The sequence below is a fragment of the Triturus cristatus genome, chromosome 1_2 (genome assembly GCF_964204655.1).
Source record: "Triturus cristatus chromosome 1_2, aTriCri1.1, whole genome shotgun sequence".
Lineage (NCBI taxonomy): Eukaryota > Metazoa > Chordata > Amphibia > Caudata > Salamandridae > Triturus > Triturus cristatus.
Genome location: NC_140580.1, coordinates 834637356 through 834662766, shown reverse-complemented (window position 1 = coordinate 834662766; position 25411 = coordinate 834637356). Strand labels below are relative to the sequence as shown.

At 44.3% G+C, this 25411-nt stretch overlaps 1 protein-coding gene across 1 annotated transcript in view; it reads left to right on the top strand.

Moving 5' to 3' along the window:
- Positions 1–25048, top strand: part of LOC146868103 (solute carrier family 25 member 34-like) — a 130848-nt gene extending 105800 nt beyond the window's left edge. The window contains exons 4-5 of the mRNA XM_085608942.1: positions 550–684; positions 22631–25048. Of these exons, the coding sequence (XP_085465068.1) occupies positions 550–684; positions 22631–22813 (318 nt within the window). The 3' untranslated portion in view covers positions 22814–25048. The remainder of the gene's footprint in view (positions 1–549; positions 685–22630) is intronic.
- Positions 25049–25411: the final 363 nt, after the last annotated feature.

Sequence of the window (25411 nt, the reverse complement as noted above, 5' to 3'; positions counted from 1 at the left end):
TAGGAAGAGACTCCAACTACACCTGTCTACTTCTTTTTCATATCCCAAAGTTTATGTGTCATCCCATGCTTCTCCACTCTTACAGATCCATTAGTGCGCGCATTAGTACACACTGCTTTCCATACCCTGGTCTGGACACAGTGACCTCAAACATGGGCAGCAGAAGAGGCATATGAATTCCTATTCCCACTATGATCTGGCTTTTGATTGTGGCAGCTGATTGAAGTGCGCAACATCGTCAACCACCCACGTTCAATAAAGTTACTGCATTATAGTTTGACTTCTGAAATATTAAATTGTACCAGACAGAAGTTTGTTGTTGGCTGTTTATTATTTTGTGGCTTTTTATGTTATCACTACACAAGTGAATTAGGAGAGCTCTAAATAATTCATTGCCTAGCAACGACCTGACGATTTATTTCGCATTTCCATATAGACCAGCCTGATGCTGTTGTCCAAACATGATATTTTGCTTACCTAAGCTGTTCAGCACCAACTTCTCCCACAAAATGCCTCATCCGCCCTTATCTCTTTTCTCTTTCCTGACAGTGGTTTAAGGAGGACAGCTGGCTGGTGGGCCTGTCTGGTGGGATGATCAGTAGCGTTGGTGTATCCGTGGCAATGACCCCCTTCGATGTCGTCAGCACCCGGCTCTATAACCAGCCTGTGGACGAGTTGGGCAAGGTGAGAATAGCCATGGAGCTGGGGATGGTGTATTTCATCTCATTACTTTGTGTAGAGGGGAAGACACTTTTATAACTAGGGCAATTTTAAGAACAGCCCATTAGAAGAACGGCGTCTGATCCAATGCACCCATTTTCCAGCTTCCAGCGAGCCACAAGGCAGCCAAAGCTATAACATAGTGTAAAGTTTGTAGAAGGTAAAATGACATAGTTTAATGGCAGATATTGATGACTGGTTCAAGCAGTATAGCTGTGTACTGCCTGTTCCACAGTCACAGTCACAACATGGTCACCAGCACTATGCTTGCTTTAGACACGACAATTGCTCCCATGTCTCAGTTTTTCAGTCAAATGTTTTTTTTTAAATTTACTTTACTTGTTTGACCTCATAACTTCTGCTGAAGTTTGTTAGATGGACTGACCACCTTGTAACTTCTGGTTAAATGAGCACACTTCAGCAAAACAAAATTAGATTGAAAAAGCGCTAGAGATGTTCCTGATAGTACTTGCGATTTGCACAAGCACGTCTCTGGTCTTCCCCAGTCTGACTTTATCTGTTCTGCGATCTGGTTTTGAATACTGCCTTTGATCGTTCCTATGAGACTCTATCAGTGAAGTGATGATGTCACAAGCAAACAATGCTTCCCTTCAAGAACAATACTACTAGCAGCAGTTGACAGGTAAAAGGACCAGTGACCTTCTTGACCTCCCAGCAGTTCCAGAAAGTTTAAAAGTGCCCTCTTTGCTCCTGTTCCACGTGGCCCCATTTTAAATACTACAACTAGAGCAATTTGGTTTTATGTACGTTGATCATTTATGGGAGAACTTCTTCTGACCCATATTTGGGAACTCCAATAGGATCTTTGGGGCTACATCTGTAGCTGCCTTATCCTGTTCCTGATGTTCTCTGTTTTGGCGGAATTGTCTCAATACTCAGTGTAAAAAAGTAGGATCTGCTTTCATGGTTACCTGTTGTCATCTTGTAGCAATAAATAAAAGGTACAAGGAATGAGGTAGAATGTAAAGGAATAAATTGTAGAATTTATTCAAGAAGCTGAATATATAAAAGTGCATGCAGCTCTGTGGGGAACGGCTGGTACAAGTGAATCATAACATTCTGATACCACGTTATACATTCTTATTACCTACTAATCATTCTAGCAATGGAACATCTCTTAAAGAGATACACCATTACTAAACATATCCCTTCTTAACAAAATTCAACAATAAATACAATAAATAAATAAATAAATACCGGTGAATAAACAAATACAACATACATTCAAAAACAAACAAAATCATCAAACTTCTTGGGAGTAATAATGCGTCTTCCAAATTTGCTAGATTTGTTTTCTACAGTGAAGTCTTTAATCACCTTTCCACTATGCAAATCTGATTCTCTAACATCCACCTGACCCTGACATTCAATCTCCTCCAAACCAATAGGGGACTGACTACACCTATTATCTTGTTCCAAAGGAACTTCACAACTTACTCGAGCATCCGAATCTTGTGCTCCTTGAGGCGAGTCCAATGAAGGAAGACTCTGTGCTTTACTTCCAGCTTCCGCGCTAATAATCATCTCATTTCCTTTTTCAAGGGATGGAAAGACATCCATCCACCAATAATCCCTTCTCCCTTCCAAACGACATTTAAAAAAAAATCACATTATCAGCAGAAATCGCAATGCGACTCATATGATGGACACTACCATCATCAAGTTGCACAGTGTTTCTCATGACCTTAGTGACAGTCCTTGGTTCAGAAAACTTGGACTGTACTTTGCTGGATTTTTTTCCGCTCTTCACTCTGACTTTTTGTCCAACCTTCACACAAACTTCTTTAGTGCCATGTTTAGCATCAAAATACAGCTTATTTTTGCATTCGGAATTAATAATGGAATCCCTAACTTGTTCAGAATCCCAATCATACTTTCTGCTTCTACCAATCCACCCCGGATTAATTTTGCAATGGGGAAATCTACCACGCATTAAACCAAATGGATTCTCCCCAACCGTATTATGGGTAGTGATTCTATACGACCAAATCAACTTGTTAAGTTCATCATCCCAATTCTTGTTGCCTTTCTTTGCTAACTGTAAAATGCCTTTTAAGACTCTGTTCGCTCTCTCTACAACCGAATTTCCCCTAGGGTGATATAAGGCTGTGAATTTCTGTTAAATACCAGTATTGTTCATGAACTTTTTCATTAAATCTGACTTAAATTGAACTCCATTGTCTGTTAATATGGAGGCCGGAAAACCCTCTCTCAAAAAACATTTTTCTAAGAAACTAATGACAGTCTCGGTATTTACTTTAATGACAAATTCAATTTCGAGCCATCTGGAAAATAAATCCACTAGAACTAAAATATATTTGGTGACCCCCATCTTGTCAAACTAAAGGTCCCATAATATCTAAAGCCACGTCTTCCCAAGGTAAATTCGGGCAACTAAGTGATGACATGGGAAGATTGAGTGTTTTCTGTGCTTTGTCTGAGCACTCACAATTAATGCACTCACGTACACATCTTTCTATATCCAGATCAATCCTAGGCCACCAATATAATGCTTTAATGTTCCTTTTAGTATGAGAAACTCAGGGTGTCCTTCATGGCCTATGACCAACATTTTACTTTGCATGCCTAAAGGGGCTATATTTTTCCTCCTCTGCAAACAAAATCACCATCTAAACTTAATTTGTCACAAACTTCCCAAAACGCTCTTAACATGGTATTGAGTTTGCACTCGTTGGACCAACCATTAATAATTCTATTTTTGACCATAGATAACATTTCGTCCTTCTCGTACTCATCTTGCCAATCGCTTTTACGTAAACCAGTTGTGTCACTAAACACACTCGCCACAGAGAACTCACACCAAGGATCAAGATCAACCTCTTTCATAGGTAATGAAAGTCTACTGAGGAAATCAGCTATAAAAACTTTTGCTCCAGGGACATATTTCACTTCATACACAAAGTCTTGAAGTCGCATAGACATTCTAGCAATTCTTGCTGATGCCCTAGATAGACCTTCAGTTGTGAGCAGTTTCATCAGAGGCTTGTGGTCAGAACGTAACAATTTTTTTTCCCCATATGAATTTCCTAAAATATTCAATGGCCCATACACAAGCCAAAGCCTCTCGCTCTATTACTGAATATTTATCTTCCATTGGGGAAAGAGACCGAGACGCGAAAGCTATGACCACCTCTTTAATTGTTCCGAAATTTGAGATAAAACACCCCCTAGACCTCTTCCACTGGCATCAGTCGTAACAATAGTATATGCATGTGGATCAAAACCCTGTAATGTGGGTGCATAAGTAATGGCTTCTTTGATGTTATTGAATGAATTCTGACATGGACTACTCCAGACAAAAGTAGCTTTGTTTTTCATTAATAAACGCATCTCATAGGTTTTTTGTGCAAAGTTGTTGACGAACTTTGAATAAAATTCTGCCAACCCCAGAAAAGATCGAAGTTCATCCTTAGACTTTGGCGAAGGCGCATTGAGTATGGCTTCTACCAGACTACTTTTAGGTTTGATGCCAGAACACCCAATCTCGTGTCCCAAATAAGTAATGGATTTTTCTGCAAATTTACACTTGCTGCTTTCAGCAACCAACCCGTTGTCTTTAAGAATGGTCAAAACTTCTCTTAGTACAGTATCATGGTGTGTCTTATCCTTCCCCATTATTAGGATGTCGCCTTGAAAGAACACAAGTTCTCGAATGTGGCTGAATAGGTTTGACATCAGCCTCCGAAATACAGCAGCGGCTGATGCCAACCCAAACGGCATCCATTTAAATCTATAACAACCAAGAGGTGTACAGAAGGTGGTGAACTGTCTGCTACCTTTATCTAAGACCACAAGGTGATAAGCAGCCGAGAGATCCAAAGTGGAAAACCACTTTGCATTACGTGTTAAGGAGAGCATTTCATCAATTCTAGGGAGTGGAAATTGGTCAACCAATATATTGTTATTAAGATACCTTAAGTCCACACATAGACGGGCTTTGCCATTGTATTTGCGTGCCACGACTAATGGAGAAACCCATTCTGCTGCTTCTACGGGTTCAATGACGTTATTAGCTAAAAAAAATTCCAGCTCCCCTTTAACCTCATCCCTGACTATAAAGGGAATATTTCTTGCTTTATGTATCTTAGAAATTGCTCCCTCCTTTAAATGAATCTGATGGGTAAACCCTTTTAATTTACCCATACAATTAGTAAATACTTCCGGAAACTCTTGTAACACCCATTTCTTAGTGTCCTCCCCATCACATGACACTAATACCTGCTCCTTACTATTGGGATTCAAAATGATATCTAACAACTTTTGATCTTTCCATCCCCATACTGATGGACCTTCCTTAGCTATATATAATTTCCCCACAGATTGTCTCTCTTTAAAATGGAAAATTAAGGTTCTAAAACCCAACATGTCGATTTTATCTCCCGTAAAGCTTTCAGCAGACACATCATTAGGCTCTAACCATTCTCCAATCTTGTTAGTAAACTGGTTTTTCCATACATCTTGTGATACGATGGTAAATGGAGAGCCTGAATCAGCAGCCAATTGGACTAAGATGCCACCCAGGGAAACATGACATAAGGGTTTAGACGAGGAACTACCTGTGATATTTAGTACTACTTTCTTTTTTTTAACACATTTCACTTGTACGTCAATGTCACTAGAAGTCGAGGAACTTTCATCCTCCCCTTCCTGTACACACGCTACTTTTCCTTTAGGGTTCTTCTTGTGTTTGCGTCTACACACTCTAGAGAAATGTCCGATCAAACCACACTCCAAACATTTTGCCGACTTGGCTGGACATTTCTTATACGCTGCAGAGTGTGAGTAACTACCACATCTGTAACAGATCAGATTGCTAAATTTCTTTGTTTCTATGCTATCCGATTTTCTTCTGTCAGTGTTATCTGGTTTTCTTTTCTCAAACTTTGCACCTTTGTGGTTTCTGTACATCACTTTTTTTTCAATAACCTTCCCCACAATTTCTTCTGAACCTATTTTATCCTGAGAAAGTGTAGCTTTGGCACAACGTTCAGAGAGTTCTGCTTTTTTAACCATCGCAATGATGTCTTTCAAACAACTATCTCCCTCTACCCACAACTTATCCTGTAGGGTTTTATTCTTGGTATACATGAGCACCCGGTCACGTATGAACTCATCATGCAGTTGTGCAAATCTACACTTGCCCGCTAACTTCTTTAACGCAGATACATATTCTTCTATTGACTCGTGTTTCTCTTGTTTCCTGTGGAAAAAGGAGTGCCTAGTGACTGCAATACACACTGAGGGAGAAAAATGGTCATCGAGATCCAAAATAGCTGATTTAAATACGTCTAAATCGCCCTCCGTTCTATCGTGCTTATGCAATTCATTAAATATGCGTAAGCCCTCAGAACCACGGAGTATACATTCTTTTTTTTCTTTCAGGTGAAAATGTTCCGCTGATATCTTCTAGATTCGCAATATAGTTGAGAAAGTACTCTTTCCAGTCCAACCATGCTACTATCGGTTCACCAGGAGACGCCAAAAATTCTTTTGGGGAATTGATGTGTGGATTAGCAAAATTCCCATCTTCAGCCGTGTTAGCTCTTGATGAATTTATATCTGTAGTTGAAGTGTTGGTAGGCATGACTCAAGAAAAGATATGAGGAGAGAACTCCCAAAAATAAAAATAAAAAAATATGGTAAAAAAATTGTCCTGAAACGTGAGTCAGATTCTCCCTTTAGTAAAATGTATGTAGAGTAGAAATAGTAATTGTGCCAGTAACTGCACATAAACTTCAAGTAAACGCTGCATGCACTTGTAGTGAGAGTAATTACCGTTATTTTTTGTCAAACTCGCTGTGTACTTTCATACGAAAGATGTGGCATAAGAGTAAACAGCTCCGTTGAACTCAGCGCGACGTTGCAGTCAATAGCGCGCTGCCATGGAAACCATATCAACAAAATGGCCGCTGTGCGTGACTTTTAGCGTGATGACGTTTGCTGACACGTCAAGGGTGGTGTCAGAGCAGGAACCACATGTGCGTCACAGATAGCTTCCGCCACTGGAGAAAGGCGCTACTTGCGGGTTTTGAAAAGACGACAATGGAGCGCGGAGAGTGCAGCTTTTAAAAGTAAGTCGGTTGCACGCGTGGCGGGCGACTCACTCTTTCGCTCCTCTCACACTGCAAAGTAGAAACAAAATATACACCGTGGCTCACCAAAGCGTCTCCGAAGGTTCACGCAGTGACGATCTTGCTAAGCATCACTCTGTCTCTAAGCGATACTTCGTGGTTCGTCCAGCATGCCTTCGGCGGAGTGTAGTGTTCACGGGTTGCTTTCTTGTGTTGTAACACGTTCATGAAACGGTTCCGTCTTTCATGGCAGTAACTCTGTGCAGATAGGTGCTTGATTCAAGGTTCCGCTTGATGTCCTTGACTGGGGTACCGAAAAAATGCGTCCATAAATTTTCAGAGAATAGTCAATCCTATGAATCGTCGTCAAAAATTGTTGTAATCTTGTAGCGATAAATAAAAGGTACAAGGAATGAAGTAGAATGTAAAGGAATAAATTGTAGAATTTATTCAAGAAGCTGAATATATAAAAGTGCATGCAGCTCTGTGGGGAACGGCTGGTACAGGTGAATCATAACATTCTGATACCACGTTATACAATCTTATTACCTACTAATCATTCTAGCAATGGAAAATCTCTTAAAGAGATACACCATTACTACATTACCCCCACTTTTTGCTGGTGTTCTACTGTTTTTCTGACTAGTCTGACTGGGACCCTGCTAACCGGACCCCAGTCACTGTACCTCATCCTTAAATTGGCTATGATGAGTTTCTTGGTACATTCCTAATTGGCTGCTGATGTATCCTAGTAAGTCTCTGGTATATGGTACTAAGGTACCTAGGGCCTAGGTACCCCAGGGGTCCCCCATGGGCTGCAGCATGTGTTATGCCACCCATAAGGGACCCTCAAAACTCTGACTACAGGCCTGCCATGGCAGACTGTGTGAGTTGGTGCATGCAGCTCTCATGAAAGATATAAGTTCCCTTATATCTTACATCACTGCACTTGAAACCTTTGTATCACCTCTCTAGTAGGCCTTTCCGTCCCAATGGCAGGGTGCTCGGTTCCGAGTGTGAGGGTGGCCCTGCAGGAGCAGACCCCGGAGTTCATTCTACAAACGTTTTCAGTGAATCAGCTATTACAAGATAAAGAGAACATGCATCATTATGCGATGACCATCTCTGAACTGGCTGGAACAATCCTGGGCATGTTTGGTATCACATATGTTGGAATCATACCCTAACACCATATCCAGTGTTGGAGGTATGATTCCATCCACAGTAGGGCCCCTCCGGAAGCCCTCCATGCTCCCGGGACCGATTTTACAGAGCCTGACAGCAATCTAGGACTGCTGTCGACCACAGACACGATTCTGCTCTCCTGGTGCTGGGCTTTAAGCCAGAGCAGGGGAAGGCAGGACATTAGGTTTTCTGTCACAGGGAGGTGTGACCGCCTCCCAGACAGGATTTTGTGTATTATGTCGGGGTAGGGGCTCTTGCCAGGGCCAGATAGTCTGCTGGAAGGGCACATTTGGTGCCCTCCTTGCATACTCCAGTTTAAACCAGCTCAGGGAGCCGTTGGCCCCAGCTCTGGTGCAAAACTAGTCAAAGGACATAGAAGTATCCTCCCCACTGTCCAGCACCTCCTGTGGGAGGACCCCTGAAACATCCCAACCCTCACCTTAGGGTACTTAAGGGCTTACTTGTGGGTGGGTCCCTAGAGTCGTTGTGGGATTCGATTCAGCTCCAAGTCCACTTCATCTTTGATAGTCTGGACATCCTGACCGAGTCGTGCTTACCGTGCCGGACTGATCGCATCATCCTTTGCTTTGAGACTGACACTGCAACTGAGAAGACTGTCTGTTCTTGACCCCGTCGGCCTGCAAACCTGCTGCACCACCAGTGTCCGTGCTCCATACAGGTTCCTTCCTGGGCCTGTGGACATCTAAAGACATCCAAAGGAATCTTCCTAGGAGTGAAGGAGTCACTCCCCTTCATCCGCAGGCACCGCAACACGATCGACCGGTTCCACCAAATCTGGGCTCCAACAGGCTCTAAAAGGCTTAGCAACAGAGGTGGTGGTTCTGCATTACTTCGAAGTATGAGTTGTTCTCTCATCTAGTTGAGGCCAGCATCCCTTGTAGAATGCCCTGCAACCGAACCCGTGTGCACCGAGTCACTGCATTGCTTTATCACACGGTAACCGTATCGGTTACCACAACCGACTCGTGTCAACGGAGTTGGACGCATCGAAAGGTTCTGTCGACAAGTCTGTCCCCACTATAACTGACCCGTGCCAACGCGGTTGGTTGGAAGGACAGATTATGTTGTCTTCATCAGCGTGGTGGCAGGGGTAGAGCTACCGATTCGGTGTACTCGTACTTGAAGCCTCTTCATCAACTGACCGGTTTCATTGAACTCGAGTGGCCTTTTTCTTTCGTGCTTCTTGGATGCCCCGGAGCGGCATATACTCTGTCCCCTCTGCTTTCAGGTACTTTTCTAAACGAACCCGCGCCCGGGTTCAACAGACTCTTTCATCCTTCTGCAACAGCGGTCTCGTCCTGAAGTCCTCGTTTTTGCTCGATTGGGATTGTAGGCAGGGCCGGACTGGCCGTAGCGGGCACCGGGCAATCCCCCGGTGCGCCGCATGGGTGGGGGCCGGTTTTGGGCCCCTGGGGGCCGTTTTTGTTACAGGGCCAATCGGCCCTGTAACAAAATCGGCCGAAAACCGGCCCTGGCAAAGAGCTCGGTGGGGACGGCCAAGCACTTTGCCAGGGCCGGTTTTGGTTCCCAGTCCGGCCCTGGTTGTAGGTATCCTGATACCGAGGGTATCAATGGGTGGGGTAGCTCCTCAACCTTCTGTCCTCCATGGGGTATCTTCAGGGTGAACTGGAAACTGTCCTCTCTCTCCAAGACTGCAACTGCGACGTACCCATTGAATAGTATGGAGTACGCAGTCGCATATCCTCTTTGTATACGACTGTCTTGGAGTGCCTAGATTCTCACCTGGGTTGGTATTGTGGGTCCCCATCTCTGTTACATCTCCTGGGTCCTGTCCCTACTAGTGTTGTGGTTTGCATTCCACTATATTGGTATATGGTTTGGTCTCCCCCTGGGCACCCCTGTGTATTGGTGCTGCATACTGTTCTATTGCAAGTAGTGTTTGCATTGTCAGTATTTCTCCGGGCAGAAGATATTGTATAGTGTTAGTGAGTAACTGTAATAAATATCTATTTTTATAAGTACACTGTGTGGTTCTTTTTCACTTAGCCTCTACTAGAGGTTAGCTACTGGTGAACTGAGCTGCTTTACACTCCTCCAAACTAAGCCAGAAGGCTGCTCTCCACAGCTACCACTTAGAGAGCCTATCTAAGGTCGTCTAAACCACTAAAATCACCATAGGGATCACCTGGATTAGTGCAGGGTGCTACACTTACGTAAGGCATATGCATATGGCTGGGTCCAAACTGGGGTGGCGTAGTGGGCAAAAGAATGATGGATTTAACCCAGATCTTTTGACTGGGGGAAAATGTTTGCATTGTCAGCATTCTGTCCATCATTTGTTTGCTGTAACACTTTTGGCCCTAAGTGGGATGGGTATGCCCAGATGTGGGTCCCTTGCTCCCTGCGCCACTGGATTCAAGCCAGCCTGGCTGAAGAAGGGTGACATACCCTGAAACGGGTCCCAGGATGCTTGTTTCCGGTCCAGGGAGGACCCGGCCTGGCAGCTCGGTCTGGACTGTTCTCATTGGGCACAGGGTCAAGACTGATTTGCATATGGCTGGGTCCAAACGGGGGTGGCGTAGTGGGCAAAAGAATGATGGATTTAACCCAGATTTTTTGACTGGGGGAGAATGTTTGCATTGTCAGCATTCCGTCCATCATTTGTTTGCTGTAACACTTTTTGCCCTAAGTGGGATGGGTATGCCCAGACGTGGGTCCCTTCCTCACTGCGCCACTGGATTCAAGCTAGCCTGGCTGAAGAAGGGTGACATACCCTGAAACCGGTCCCAGGATGCTTGTTTCCGGTCCAGGGAGGACCCGGCCTGGCAGTTCGGTCTGGACTGTTTCCATGGGGCACAGGGTCAAGACTGATTTGCATATGGCTGGGTCCAAACTGGGGTGGCGTAGTGGGCAAAAGAACAATGGATTTAACCCAGATCTTTTGACTGGGGGAGAATGTTTGCATTGTCAGCATTCCGTCCATCATTTGTTTGCTGTAATGCATCATATACTAAGCCAGCCTCCTACACTCAGTATTTGAAATTCTTATTTTATCTTCTGCAAATCTCTTTCTCCATGCTTCCTTTTCCTCTAATCTAAAATGTTCTCTCCAACCTGCCACAACTGTGTGCCCACAACAATGGCCACTAGTAGTCCCTTCGACCATTATAATCATACTTGGTCCTGCTTTGGGCTGTTTCTGTAACTAGTGAGTTCCTCCTATCAACCTACACAAATATCGTATCTAAAACATGGACTGCTACTATATCATGAAAGTAAGTATATGTTGTTAAGTATACATTTAGGGCCCGATTTATGAGGAAATGACACAGCATGGTGCCGCAAGCCATTTTGCTGCAGCAAGAGGCGTCATTTTAAAAGCACAGGGATGCGCTAGATTTACAGCAATATGGTGCATCCCTGTGCTCTTCCCTGCGTTGGCGCTAAGACAGCAGCCGTGGGCCCCTCTTATGTCTCCCCTGAGGAGGCGTAGGATTCGGACGCATTCCCAGGTTTACGAAACTTGTAAATCTAGGAATTAGGCAGAATCCATGGGTGTTGCATGGGAACACCCACAGCACGCCTGTTTCACGCAAAGTAATGCGTGAAAGGAGGCCATATTTACAAGGCCATGAAAAGCCAAGCAGGATGGCTTTGCGTGGCCTTGTAAATATGGGCCAGCACACTGCGCCGCAGGTGCATCAAAAAAAGTGACGCACCAGCAGCACAAGGGGGTTGTAAATAAGTCTCTTAGTAATTTTAACGCCACATCAATGTAGCTTTATTATATTTATATCTTCAAGGTACGTAGATACAGAGTTAATAATAATAATTATATTGTTGAGGCTCCTCTGTGACAGCTTTATTGTCTGCCTTATGCAGACATGAAATACAGTAAAGATTCATATTTATAAACTCGTATCCAAAGTGATTGTCTTATTTACTACTTGCTTTTATCTAAGCGACCTTAAGAACGTTAGAAAAACCCTGTAATCTCCCCTTCCTCTGGACAGAGACACAGGCAGTGCTCATGAGGCACAGGCAGTACTTAATTTGTGAAACAATAAATGTAGGGAGCCAACGTTTTGCTTAGAAACACACGGCCCAGCACTATGGAAAGTCAGGGTGCTGAATATCAAGGTTGCATAGTCTTGATTCCACTTCATGCCTCTTTTATCTCAATCTTTTGTGCTCTTTAACATCCCTACTTTCTCCATTTGTCTTTGTTTTCCTGGCTTTTTCGTCCTTCTTTCCCCATTTTGTGTTTTTCTTTCTCATGCACTAGATCAAAATCTTTATAGAAAAATAAGTGTCGGTCCCCAAAAAGGAGTGCTGGTGAGCTCCAACTGTAACCACCGTCTCAAATTTGGCACTGGACACAGGTATGCTTTCAGGGAAGTAAGAAACAAAACCAAACAATATGGGAAATAGGTAGACAAATATTATAGCTTCCACAAACACGGAAATGGTTAGGATAAAAGACATATCCGTACCAACATACAATGCAATGAAGGGGTGTGTTTCAGGAAATAGGGGGTTTCCTACCATTAGTGAAGAGAAAATCTACGTTTTTAATAAAGACAGTTAGGTGAATGAATATATGCCTTTTCCAAAGGGAAAAGAAGTGGGGGCTAACTGGCTGGAAAAGATGGGCTAACCATTGAGGCATATTTACAAGGGGATATCACCACCAGAATGCCACTTTTAGTGACGTTCTGTTGCCGATATGCTGTTCTCCCTATTTACAAAGCAGCGTTGTGGCTTAACGCCTCCTTGTAAATAAGGCCCCCTTACACACGTCACTTAGCATGAAAGGGGCATGCAATGAATGTTGCTGTGGGCGTTCCACCACAACACTCATTGCTTTTGACACTGCCACAGATTTACAAGGAGGTGTAAATCTGAGGCAGTGCCAAATACTAACGCCATGCAAGAGCAGGCGTTAGAATGGTGAAACGAGGAGAAATACTTTTATTTCTCCTCGTTTTTGTTTTTTCATGCTGCAGCATACATAGAAAGAGCAAAACGCCATTAATGATTTTGTGCAGGAATGTGTCCCTTTCTGCACATAAACAATCATTAAACAATGACGATTTGCTACTTCTATGTGTGCTACATTCTGCAGCACATATAGAAGTAACAAACACATAAACAATCATTCCCCGCAGCGCAGGCACTCTGGTACTATGGTTAAGGGTGCCGGCATTGGCTCTAGGCAGCTAATTTAATTTGCCAGTGTTAGTGAGAACACAAGGTTACGCCATATTCTTCTAAATTCAGGGCATCTCTGCGTTTTAAAAATGTCAGAGCGCGGCGCTGCTAAATTTGGAACAGCTCCACGCTCCGACATATTCTTGTGAATATGCCCCATGTCTTTTAGCCACAAATATTTTTTTTATGCAAAAGGCTCTAGAAGGATGAGAGGGAAAATGAGAAACAAATGGGCAATGTAGCGCACTGTGGCCGTAACTAAAGAAACAATGTATCAATTTTATATAGCGTTACTATGGCAACAACAAACTGTGGTAGGGCAGAATTGTTTTTAGCTTCTATTACACCCATGGCTGTGTGGAAGGTCTGATGGACCAACTGAGAAGCAATGGAGGATGACAGAGCCTTCTGGAGAACTACAAAACATAAGCAGATAAAAAAATCAGACAGCATTAACATGTTAAGCGGTAGCAATGGGGACCAGGAGGCTGATTCAGAAGTGGTCATTAATGGTACAAATCCCATTAAAACAGCAGAGGTCTTGTCCAACCTCCTCTGACTTCCATTACACTATTATAAGAGCAGGGGAATGCTGATGCTAAACACCTGCTGGAACGTCTGCCTTGGGGCATGGTAGCTGCCTGAAAATGGTCTTAGACCAGCCGTTCAATGTACACTGGCCTTTGGTCCCTGTCTTCACTGGCGTCCCCTCAGTGGAAGACCACCCTGTAAATATATTTGTCTTTCACAGAAATTCATAAAATTCCCAGGATGATATGTACACATGTAACTTGGGTACTGGAAATGCACCCCAAATTTTGTAGTAAATATTTAGAAACCATATTGGTTGGTGGCAATTCCACCATGTGGACACTGTTGAATTGCTACAAATGATCTATTATCCCAAGGTTGCTCTCACCATGGCTGCAGAAGCAGCCTCAGCGCATTGGGGGATTCAGACCTCTGTATCAGGCATTTCAAAATGAGGTGGACCTTCTTCCAGGAGTGTGGTGAAAGAGGGACCTGAACGTTCAGCAATTATTCTTTAAATGAGCCTGAAATTCCCTATTGTCGCAAAGATTCTGGGGCTGATTTTGACTATGGCGGTCACACCTCCAGCCTGCAACATCGACAGTCGGGAGAACGACGCTAAGCCAGCCGCTTCCAGACCCCCTAATTATGTCATTTCCAAGGAGCTGGCGGTGTGTTGGTGGCACATGGTGGTAACATGCTGTGGCTCTAGGAAAGAGCCTGCAACCAGTGCCGGTGGGCACACTATTTCCTTGCACCATGTTGTGCAAGGAAAACAGTGTGCGCACAGACATGACAACATCGGAGGCCACCAGCTTAACACCAGCCCCGTTACATAAGGACATTTTTGCCCTAGAGCCATGTGCTATTGGCCCATTACTTGTCTTTCCGCTCACCTTTTCATGGCGATGTCCCTGCCATGAAAAAAAGGCAAGTAGTAATGAGGACGGCAATTTAGGATATCCCTAAAAAGGTGTTCTTATATTCCATATCTGGGTTCCTTGTGAATATCATATAAAATGGTGATTACAACAAAGTAGCTTAAAGGACATCCAGTTACAAAAGGAACCAAGGAATGTGTTCTCTCGTTCCATATCTGGGTTCTTTGTGAATATCATATAAAACTGGGATTACAACAAAGTATCTTAAAGGACATCCAGGTACAAAAGAAACCAGACCCTAAATATGAGCTCACACAAACCAATAAGAGATAGAATAATGAGGAACATGTGGGCTGCTTCTGTGTAGAAACTGGTGGATTTCATGACCAGCCCTAATTATTTAGTAGACTCAGAGATATGTCTGGAAGGTTGGTGTTTCTGAGAGATAGGTTGAATTGTGGCAGAGTGAGTCATACGCTTACCTTCTTTCAGGTGTAGGTCAACCAAAGGTCGAAACCATATCTTTTTGAACCGTGTTGCGAAAACATGGTCCAATGTATTCGGTACCTCTATGAAGATCAAACATTTTGAATACCTGGCATCTAAGTGTTTTCCTTTATCAAGACAAACAAAACATTTAGCAGAAAGATATCAGCTTTTATTGCTCCAGTGACTAAATAAGATGCCTATCAAAGCTCAAAGTCTCACTGCTGAAACTCACAACACGTTCAGAGACCGCTGTGGAAACACCTCAAGCAATAGATGTTGGGTTCATGCCAGCAAATGCTGACTTGCCAAAAATGTGTGAGGTGTGGCTGCCAACACAAAGAATATCCATTTGCTTGCACAAATGTGTGCATCAGAGAAATATATCAAATTCCAAGAGTCCACAAAAGGGAGAGTTTAGGAGTTTGGGCCAAAAGGGAATGTTTAAATACAAAAATCATGATCACCCAATGTGAGAATATGTTAAAGTAAGTAAGCACAGTAACAAGATTTAACGACTGAACCCAAAAAGGAGGATTGCATAGGCGGGAACTCTGGCTGGGACACAACAAATATGGACTGACTGCAATGTGGTAGGACTTAGGAGGAGAAAGGAGTCCCCTTGAGAATTCCTCCTGTGTTTTTGGGAGGGATGGGGAGAGGAGGAGCAGAAAACATGGAATCGGGATTCGATTAGCCAACCTAACTATGTGGACCGAATTGATCTATGGTCAAGATGAACTGGGAGCATGACACCATGATATGATATATGGAGGATGTACAGAACTATGATATGTGTCAATGTAACTAACTGTAATAAGGCTTACCCTGATTCTGTAATATATGTAACCTGATGAGAAATAAGAATACATTCTTTTTAAAAGAAAAAGTACAGTAACAAGCTTCCATATCACAGCCTCTTGCAATATTATTAATGCATTTTATAACACGCCAGATCCAATCAATCTTGAGATTCAGAGATTATAGAAGGAGTTAGCAGCACCATATTGCAGCAGTTGCATGGTTATCCACACTTCCATAAAAATTACACACAATTTCATTGATGCATACATGTGATTGTGCAGAAACAGTGCATAAGATAACAGTAGACTGGTAGACAGTGACTGAGATTGTCAGAAAAGGGATATGTAATAGGAGTGATAAAATGGAGCAAATGGATAGGGGTAGGACTGAATGCGAGGAACAATGATTCTATTACTTATCTGTAATTGCATTACTCTGTGTCCTTCTCTCGCTTATCTCCATTATGCAATGAGTCCCCTGTACCTTGTAAACACACCCCCTACCACTATAAAAAGCTATCTCCCCCTGCCCACCTCCTGTACCGCCCAAGCTGCCGTAGAACACAGTTGGTCTGACAACCAGGAGGGAGGGAGGGCCGGGATGGAGATAAGCGAGAGTAGGACATGGAGTAAAGCAATTACCGGTAAGTAATAGAAGCATTAACTCCTCGTCCCTCTCATTTATCTCCATTACGTAATGAGACATACCAAGCCAAAAAAGACCAGGGCAACTGTACATATTTAACATTTATGCCGAGATATACCCAAACAAATGCACATGGATGGTCAAACAAAAAGCAAAGACAGTCCAGTTCCAACACAGTGGACAGAACCATAGAACCAAAAACCGGCCCCCAACTCACAAAAGAAAGGGGACAGGCAAGGCAATGAGACAAGCACCCCCGGCCGACTAGCAGATGCTAACACCACCAGAAAAAGCAATTGCAAAGTCAGAAAGTACCCCACAGACAACAGAGGCACAAACTGGGAAAACTGGAGAGCCAGCTAAATCAGATGCAAATCCTACGAGGGACACAACCCATGAAGGAAAGGGCATGGAGGGGACAACCCCTTAAAGATACAGGAGACCAGACCCAGAGCGATGATCAGACCCAGAGCGATGACCAGACCACCCCCCGCCCCCCCCAGCAAGGGACTGGAAAGCAGAAAATGCCCAACCTGGAGGTAATCCAGCACCTGAGGCAGAGAAACAGGAAGCGGAACCACATGCAACCGAACACACCAAACCCAAAACAACTCCCAATGTAGATTATAAGAAGTGGTGGCAGAAACCCACCGAGCACCAGCACAAAAGAGGAGACAGAGGCCGAGAGACCATAAACAGGAAGCCACCCCTCTCATTTGCCAAAACGTCAACTGGGGATTCACCAACCAGGGCACCAGGAGACATGGAAACCTCAGGGGGGATGAAACCAATGGAAGCAGCCACTCCAGACCCTCCATCAATACCCACAACAGTGGAAACCAGGCAGACAGGGACAATGCCGGAGCCAGCAGACCACCAACGTCCAAGGACACAGTAGGACATCCAACCCTGAAACTGACAAATTGTGATAAACACCCGGGGAAAAAAGCAACCACATCCAAAGTGAGGTCAACAAAACAGGAGCAGATAATAGAGCCAGCAGATGCATAGAAAACCACAGCACCCATGAGTCCCGGCAACATTGCAACACCCAGAACCTGGCCTCAAGAAAACACGACTGTGAAAGGAAACCAGCAGTGACTACAGCACAGTCACACAGAAACCATGAAAAAACAGCTCCATCTGCACATGTGAACAATACAGAAGAAGAGAATCCCTAATGACCAACTGTTGTGTTGACACGGGGAGTAACCTGTGCAGATGAAGAACAACCAACAGGGGGGCCAATACCTTCGCCCAAAACCCCGGAACAGACCCCAGATCAAAAGGTAGGACCAGGATTCGGCATGGCATGAACCGACAAGGAACCACAGAGCCTTTGAAGACACGGCCGAACAGAAACATGAAGGCATGCTCTTTACAGAACGAGAGTAGTCAGACAGACCACAGGAGACCACAGGGGAAAGAGCCGCAGTAAGGACCGCCTCCAGACAGAAAGGACATCACCCAGTCGTAGAGGATCCACAGAACCAACACAGGCAGAAAACCCCCAACCCATACAGCACCAGGAACCGGCCACTCATAGGACTCATGGCCACAGTATGTCCATAGGCAGGAGTGCTGACCCATGGACCCCACCTCAGGCGGTGACAACCAGCTGCCACACCTACCCGGGCTAAAACCGCACCACCAACCACCTATTCCCGTGCTTCAAAGCGACAACCCTAAATAACATAAAGAACCTGCTGCACACCTGTTCAAATGAAGCCAGCCAGGTCCAGAGGACCCCAGGACCCCCCCCCCCTTGAAAAAAAGCCAAAATGAAGGGATGGTTGGGAGGAGCAGAAACGTTAACTAGCTAGGTACCAGCCAGTGTGTCACTAAGATAAAATAGTGGCTGGTACCTACAAATGACCGGTTTTAAACCCCTTCGGCTACAAAAGTTGCCCAAAACCTGCCCAAATCCTTGAGCAGTCATCAGACTGCTCCACATCCCCAAATTATCCGGGGGGAAGACCTCTTTGCGGTTGGCTGCCCCGCAAATCCCAATTGGGTAAGGGGGAGCAGCACTGAGCACTGACACCAGGTTTCTGTTAAAAAAAGATGCTTTATTGAAACAGATGCACATGACAAAACAACCTGGGCCTTTACCTTACAAAACTAGAGCCACTCTATACAACTTTGCTCACCTATGTTAAGATACCTCCCTCCCCTAAAATCTACCCCCCACAACAACTTAATACAGTAATAGTGTGCTCACTCCAGAGCTGCTGAACTGCAACTGTGACCTTTAAACTCCCCAACCCCTTTACTAAAACTACTAACCCCAACTCAACTAGACCTCCTACAGAACCTTTAACTTCCTGGGACATCCAGGTGTGAACTTATCTACCCATTCCCTTTCAGCCTGAATTGGCGCTGTCAACAAAAATAAACGTTGTTAAATGATGTCCACCAAGAAAAAGGAAGGCGCCCTATGCCTTTTTCTGCCCCCGTACTCCTTCTGTCTAACTTTAGACATCACCAACTTCAGCTGTAACGAGTATAACTCCATGCCCATAAAGGACAAATGTACCCCGTCTCCCCGGAAAAATTCGACATCTTCATAACGCAAGTCTGTGTGATCTACCGTACCTAAGCAAACGTCCCTATAAAATCCCTGTGTTGAGCTTCCTCCTGGCCTTATCTATTGCTACTGGGCAATGCACCCCTCACCAAGCCCTCCTAGGAATTAACTCTGTCCATATGACATGGCAACCTACCCAACGTCTGCTGATCTACTTCAAAGTCTTTATTTGTGTCTTTCAACAAAGATAGACCGTTCTGTATCCTCAAATCGTTCTCGCCAAGATGTAACAGTAAAATATCTTGACACCCAATCCCTACCAACAGTCTGTTCAAACATGGTATTAACTTTCTCCATCTCATTCCTCCTTTTCCTTGCCAAGAGATAGTGTGCATGCCAGCAATAAAACCCAAATTCGAACTGTGTGTACTGGACTTGGCCTGCCGCTCAGCCCACTTTACCAAGTGTCCCACAATCCAGATATTCAAAGCCGGTGGCAGAACCTGATAAATAGAAACAAAAGTTTGACAGCCTGTACGTGTCTCAGTAACTTCCTTCTCTAACATAACACAGGAAACAGTTAGATGACCTTTTCCCTAAATTCCCACCCATTATCATTTCCGTACTCAAACCCTGCCTACCGCTTCTGTAGCCATCCCAATCTGGAAGGAATGTGTACCGTTGCCTCGAGCATCCAAACCAGTGCGCGCCAGAGCCTTGCGCTATATCGCCAACCCAAGTGCTGAAAGACCCTAGAAACATGACAAAAAACATCCATGACATAAGTGTGGAAAACAATACCACCTGACTGTATGTGCTGCAAACCCCCGGAAGCACCGGAAGCACTTCACACTAGATACTCAAAATCAAAAGCTTCCTCTTCGGACCAAACTGACCCATTTTCTTGACCACCCTTCCAGAATCCTTTTACATAGCTCGCCTGCAGAAGGGGCAAAACCCCACCAGAGCTTTCCTGTGAATGCAAAACCCACTAACTTCCCAGAAACTGTGAACCTCAAGTGGCCTTACTCAATCAATGTCATAATGAATGGCATCACGCCTTTCACTCTAGCCCCGGCATCTAACCTCCTTTTCACCCTCCTGCTAAAAACTCAGCCCAAGCCTGGGAATATGCTGCTCTTGTGGACACAGCTAGTGAATCCTCAACCAACTGAAGCATTCTTTTTCTCCTACTGTCCACACACGTTGAGGCATTCTGGTCCTCACTTTGTCCGCCTCCCTGGCAAGTCCATGGAATCTCTCCCACTGTGAACGAGAAAAAGCATCCGCCATGTCATTGTCGACACCTGGAACATGCCTGGCCCTTAATACCATGTCAAGCTGTAGGCATTTCCACACAACAGCCTTCAACAACTTCAACACTTGCGCATCCCTCGCTACCTGCACCTCGCTACCTGCACCACTGACATATTGTCTGTTCTAAACAGAACCCTCTTGCGCACTAACTGGTCTCCCCACGGTGTCACAGCTTCTGGCAGGGGAAAGAATTCCAAAAAGTCAATGCTCCTGAAGCATCTGAAATAATCTGTACATCCCAGTCCACTTCTGTCAACTAAGTTAAGGGAATCCCATTAAAAGAGTGAGGAAAAACTCACCACCTCCTCAGATCCCAATTAACCCCTCACTGACAGACGCACATGATGGTGCAGCAAGGGTAGCCCTGAAAGAGCTAACCCCAGCCTCCTGCAAAAGGTCCTACCTGCTCCCACTACTGCATGTGAAATTAATTCATAGTCCTTTTATCTTCAGGCAACTTGGCTTCCATTACTCCACAATCAATTTTGATTTCGAGAAATTAAATCACTGAGGTGGGACCCACTGTCTTTTCTGGTGCCAAGGGCACCTCGAGGTCCCCATGAGCTCCTTGAAACTTGCCAGCAAACACTCACAGTCCGTGAAACCAGGTTCCCCATGAAAAATAAATAATCTAAGTAATATGTCATATGCTCATGGCCTGTGCAAGTGATGAACAGGATTGCAAGAAAATACTGAAGCACTCAAACCCCTGGATTCAGGCTGCTCAGCCATTCCAGTGTGGCTAGCATGTCCACACCGCAATCAGAGCACTGCTCTGACGTGTGCAGAGAGGCCCACGAGTAGGCTGTGCCGCATACGACGCCCTGCTGCCACGAGAAAACCATACTCAAAGGAAGGAATGCAGCCGAGCAGAAACACATAATGTATGAACTCCAGGTCATGATGAAATGCCGCCAAACAAGATGAGCCGGTAAGACCAAAGACCCAACCCATTAAATCAAACCTCGCTTGAGCGAGCGCACTGCACCCACCCATCAGTGTCTACAGACACAAAAGAATAGGAGGTGTGTAGGGGGCGGAATCTTTTTATAGTGATAGGGAGTGTGTCGTCAAGGCACAGGGGCCGCATTGCGTAAGATAAGCGAGAGGGATGAGGAGGTAATGGCTTACTTTCCTAAATGTCCTTTGTGACTCCAGTGCATGAGCCACCTCGGCTGATCAAGGAGAGGACCAATCACTTTTTCACTCCTTCTGCTGAAGGATGGTAAAGAAGTGCTTCAAATCCAGAATGCCTGTCTGCTATTTCTTGCAGAGGCATCAAGGGGTGACGTCTGACTTGACTTTCCATGCCACACCACATAGAGCATCTTTATGTTTTGATCCCCTCTTTGGGTGGAGGGTGTGTTCATTTGGATAACCATTCGGGGATGACCGACACCTAGGCCTCCAGATGGATGGCCGTGCACTCAGTGAGTGGGTCTAGAAAAAGCAGATGCAACTCACACTTATGGAATGTACCATTTACTGGGACACGGATAATAGGTACATAAATCACATGTGGAAATCAACTGGCCTGCAGCTATGATCACTGTAGAGGGGGCCGCTCATGCTGACAGTTTGTTGAGACAAACTCACAAATAGTCTGATATATAGGTAGCCTAAATACAACTGATCAATTCACTGTAAACACATCTGAACTGAGGTGTTAAGTGATAACGATAGTCAGGTCTGAGGTTTGGTAGCCTTTGCTAATCCACTTCAAGTGGTAACATGACAGAGTGCAGTCACCGTAGCTCAATGCATCCTCATGTAGAACCCCTGGGATACATGGCAAACGATTTGTTACCATCTGCGCGGACTCTTAAGATGTCGCCATGTAGTTCCACCCCCTCCTCCAGACTGTCTCTCTCCTCCAAGAGATTTTGGTCACTGTTGTCACTTTCCATTCTGTTTTCATATAATTTTGACCATTTCAATTGCTTCCTTTTTTCTGTTTCTTTTCAACTTTGTCTATCTCTCTTTCTCATTTACTTCCCCCGCTCCCTCTAATTGCTCCTCATTCTCATATTGTCTGACTTCCTTCAATGCTCTCACTCGGTTCAACTATTTCTTCAGGTCTTTTCAACCTTCCACTGTCAGATTTCCTTTTCTCTTTTTCTTTTCTTACCTATAGTGCTCTTTGCCACCTACTCCACCTTCTTGTTGATGCACAATATTTATTGCCATTTGAACTTGCATCCTTACCTCTATCTCTCTTGGTTCTGCAGGGAAAGCTGTACCGGGGTTTTGTGGATTGCTTCCTGAAGATCTCAAAAACAGAAGGCTTCTTGGCACTGTACAAGGGGATCGTGGCTGCTTATGTGCGCCTAGGACCCCACACCATCCTCAGTCTGCTCTTCTGGGATGAACTGCGGAAGCTTACGTATCACTACCAGCACCATGGAAGTTAACATCCATGGGCGATCTTCCCCGGCCATGGCCTCCGCAGGACAAGTGCTTTCAACCTCTTTGTTGAACCAGGACACACCTGAAATGGGCTGCAAGGATGCTGCTTTCGGGACAGAAGCACACATCATTTAAACAAAATTGGGGAGGCACAAAATCTATTTCTGGCCAGTTACCTCCACTCCAATTCTCACGTCTCCCCCTTTTGATCAGGAGAATTGGTTTAGTATTCTAATGCTGTTTTATAGAAAGGTTTTGGCGGGGTAGGGTGCAGAAATTGTCTTATGTTCATCACCTAGTGTAAGCAAAAGATCCGCCCTCCTTGAAGAGTGAACCCTATTGGATAGAGTTGACTGTTCCTGTATTTGGAAACTCCATATCTAGGAGTACCATGAAAGATTTGAAACTTTATTTACTACGTTTGATTTAATGCAATGGTAAGTGATTATTATTATCAGAACTGCTTCACAGGAGTTAGGTTTATGAACTGATCAACCAAACTGAATGTGTGTAGCTCAACTTATTTGAGAAACTGAAGTCTCTCTACAATTGCAGCCTTTTTTCAGTCCTGTGAAGCAACTATATCCCAGGCTGGGTTGGGGGATTGATCCTGAAAACCGGACCAGAAAAAATCTCATGACACATTGTAAGTGGAACCACATATGGTTCTTGAAGATGAGAAATGTATGTAATGGACAATGAGGTCGATTTCTGCTTTTTTGACAATGCTGAATATACTCTCAGGGTGAAAACTCTGGCTGAAGACTCCAGCAACGGAGAACTTAATAGCAGAAAAGACAAGAACATGTATGTGAGTCTAGTAGTAGCATGTGAAAATGCTGGCTGTAAAGGGTACATCCATCGTGACCTTAAAAATGTACCACCTTACAAACATTTCAACTGATCTGTTTCCACTATCAAACACTTAGGGGTCTATTACGATGGTGGTGGCAATCCGCACGCCAAAACACCCCACCGGATGGCCTTTTACCCCTGCCACATTAGCATGGTTGGGGGTATCGCGGCGGACGGAAAGTCCGTCTGCTGCTTTTCCGCCAGTAGGCAATCGTCACAATTGCCTAACGGGCGGAAAAGGCCTATGGTACCCCCCAACATTGGCATACACAAGGTGGCAGGCACCTCGCGGTGCCTGTCACATTGTGCATGCCAATGCACAACATTCTTATATTGCATTGTGGCGGGTGCTGCTTACAGCATCGCCTGCCACACTGCAATATATGCGGGATGCGACCACCAGGGTGGCGGTCGCATCCTAATTGGTGGTGTGGGATAGCCGCACCACTGGCGGCTGCTACCTGCACCGCTAGGGTCCACCCGCCATCCTAAAAGACCCCTAGATGCCACATATCCTGGGTTTGGAGATAGCATACATTAATTAAGTTTTACAGTATGTGGAAAGTGTATTTGGCTGGATGTGGGAATGTAATATAGGTCGAAAGTTTGGTTGAAAGATATTTATGTAAGGTCATGATTTTAGCAGTCCATGTTTTGCATCTATACTTTTTGCAAAACATAGTTTTTTCAGCCTTTGTTTTCACAGGAGTTGATCTAGCAGTTGACAAGGGAAACATATATGACCAACCCGAAGGTAAATATTAGTGTTTTGAAAATACTGACCATTTTGTCTCGGTGAAACCTGAGACTGGAAACCCCAGTAAGGAAAAATTATTTAACTGTAATCCTAGTTCTCTTTCAGGGGAATTCTCATTAATAGCCATAGGCACTGAATTGTCCTACACATGCGTGGGACCTCAGGCTCCATGTAGAAATGTGACCAAGAAGAATCATGTCAAATGCTGGGACACCTGTGCCTCAGATGTCTTAAGTCTGCAAAGTTACTGTCCTGACCCACTGTTGGTGGCACAGTGAAACAGATGACAGTCTCAGTGGGTACCACTCGGAAGGGTTAACCACTGTTATCACAGGCAGATTGTATGAACTATAATTTAGTTGTGGGAAAGAATACTAGAGAAACTTGCTGGTTTGGTTTGGGGCAGGCTGATGTGTTTGTAAATCTGTTCTAAAGTTCTGTAGGGCCTATATCACTTGTTTACGGAGAGACATCGTATTGTAAGAAAGCTTGTGATAAAAAGAACAATTTAGCAAAGAAATATTGTGACAGTACCCTGGAGGCTATGATTACTTAACTGTGTGTTGATCCTTAAGTACAGGGTTGCAGCTGCTCAATTTAACAATAAACATATTTATTTTGTCTGATAGCCATTATTTCTTTAGCTGTTTATGGTTTATGTACAGATTTTTCTTTTGCGAGAAGTGAACTGGGATGGATTACTGGATCACTGTGCTCAGTGTATAATAATGCCTTAAAATCATTTCATTCAACTGTACCTTGTGAGCATCATTTTGATAGGGTAACTCTACTGCAGTGTACAAAATCAACATATTTTCCATTATATTATGCCAAATGTACACAAGTTCTATTGTTTTTTCATCATAGAATCCTAAATGTAAACATCTTCCTTATGCCTACAACTTAATAGTGTTCTGAATGTAAATCATGTTCAACTGATTATTGCTTTATAGTCTGCTTAGTGTACATCACTTGCATATGCTTACTGCAT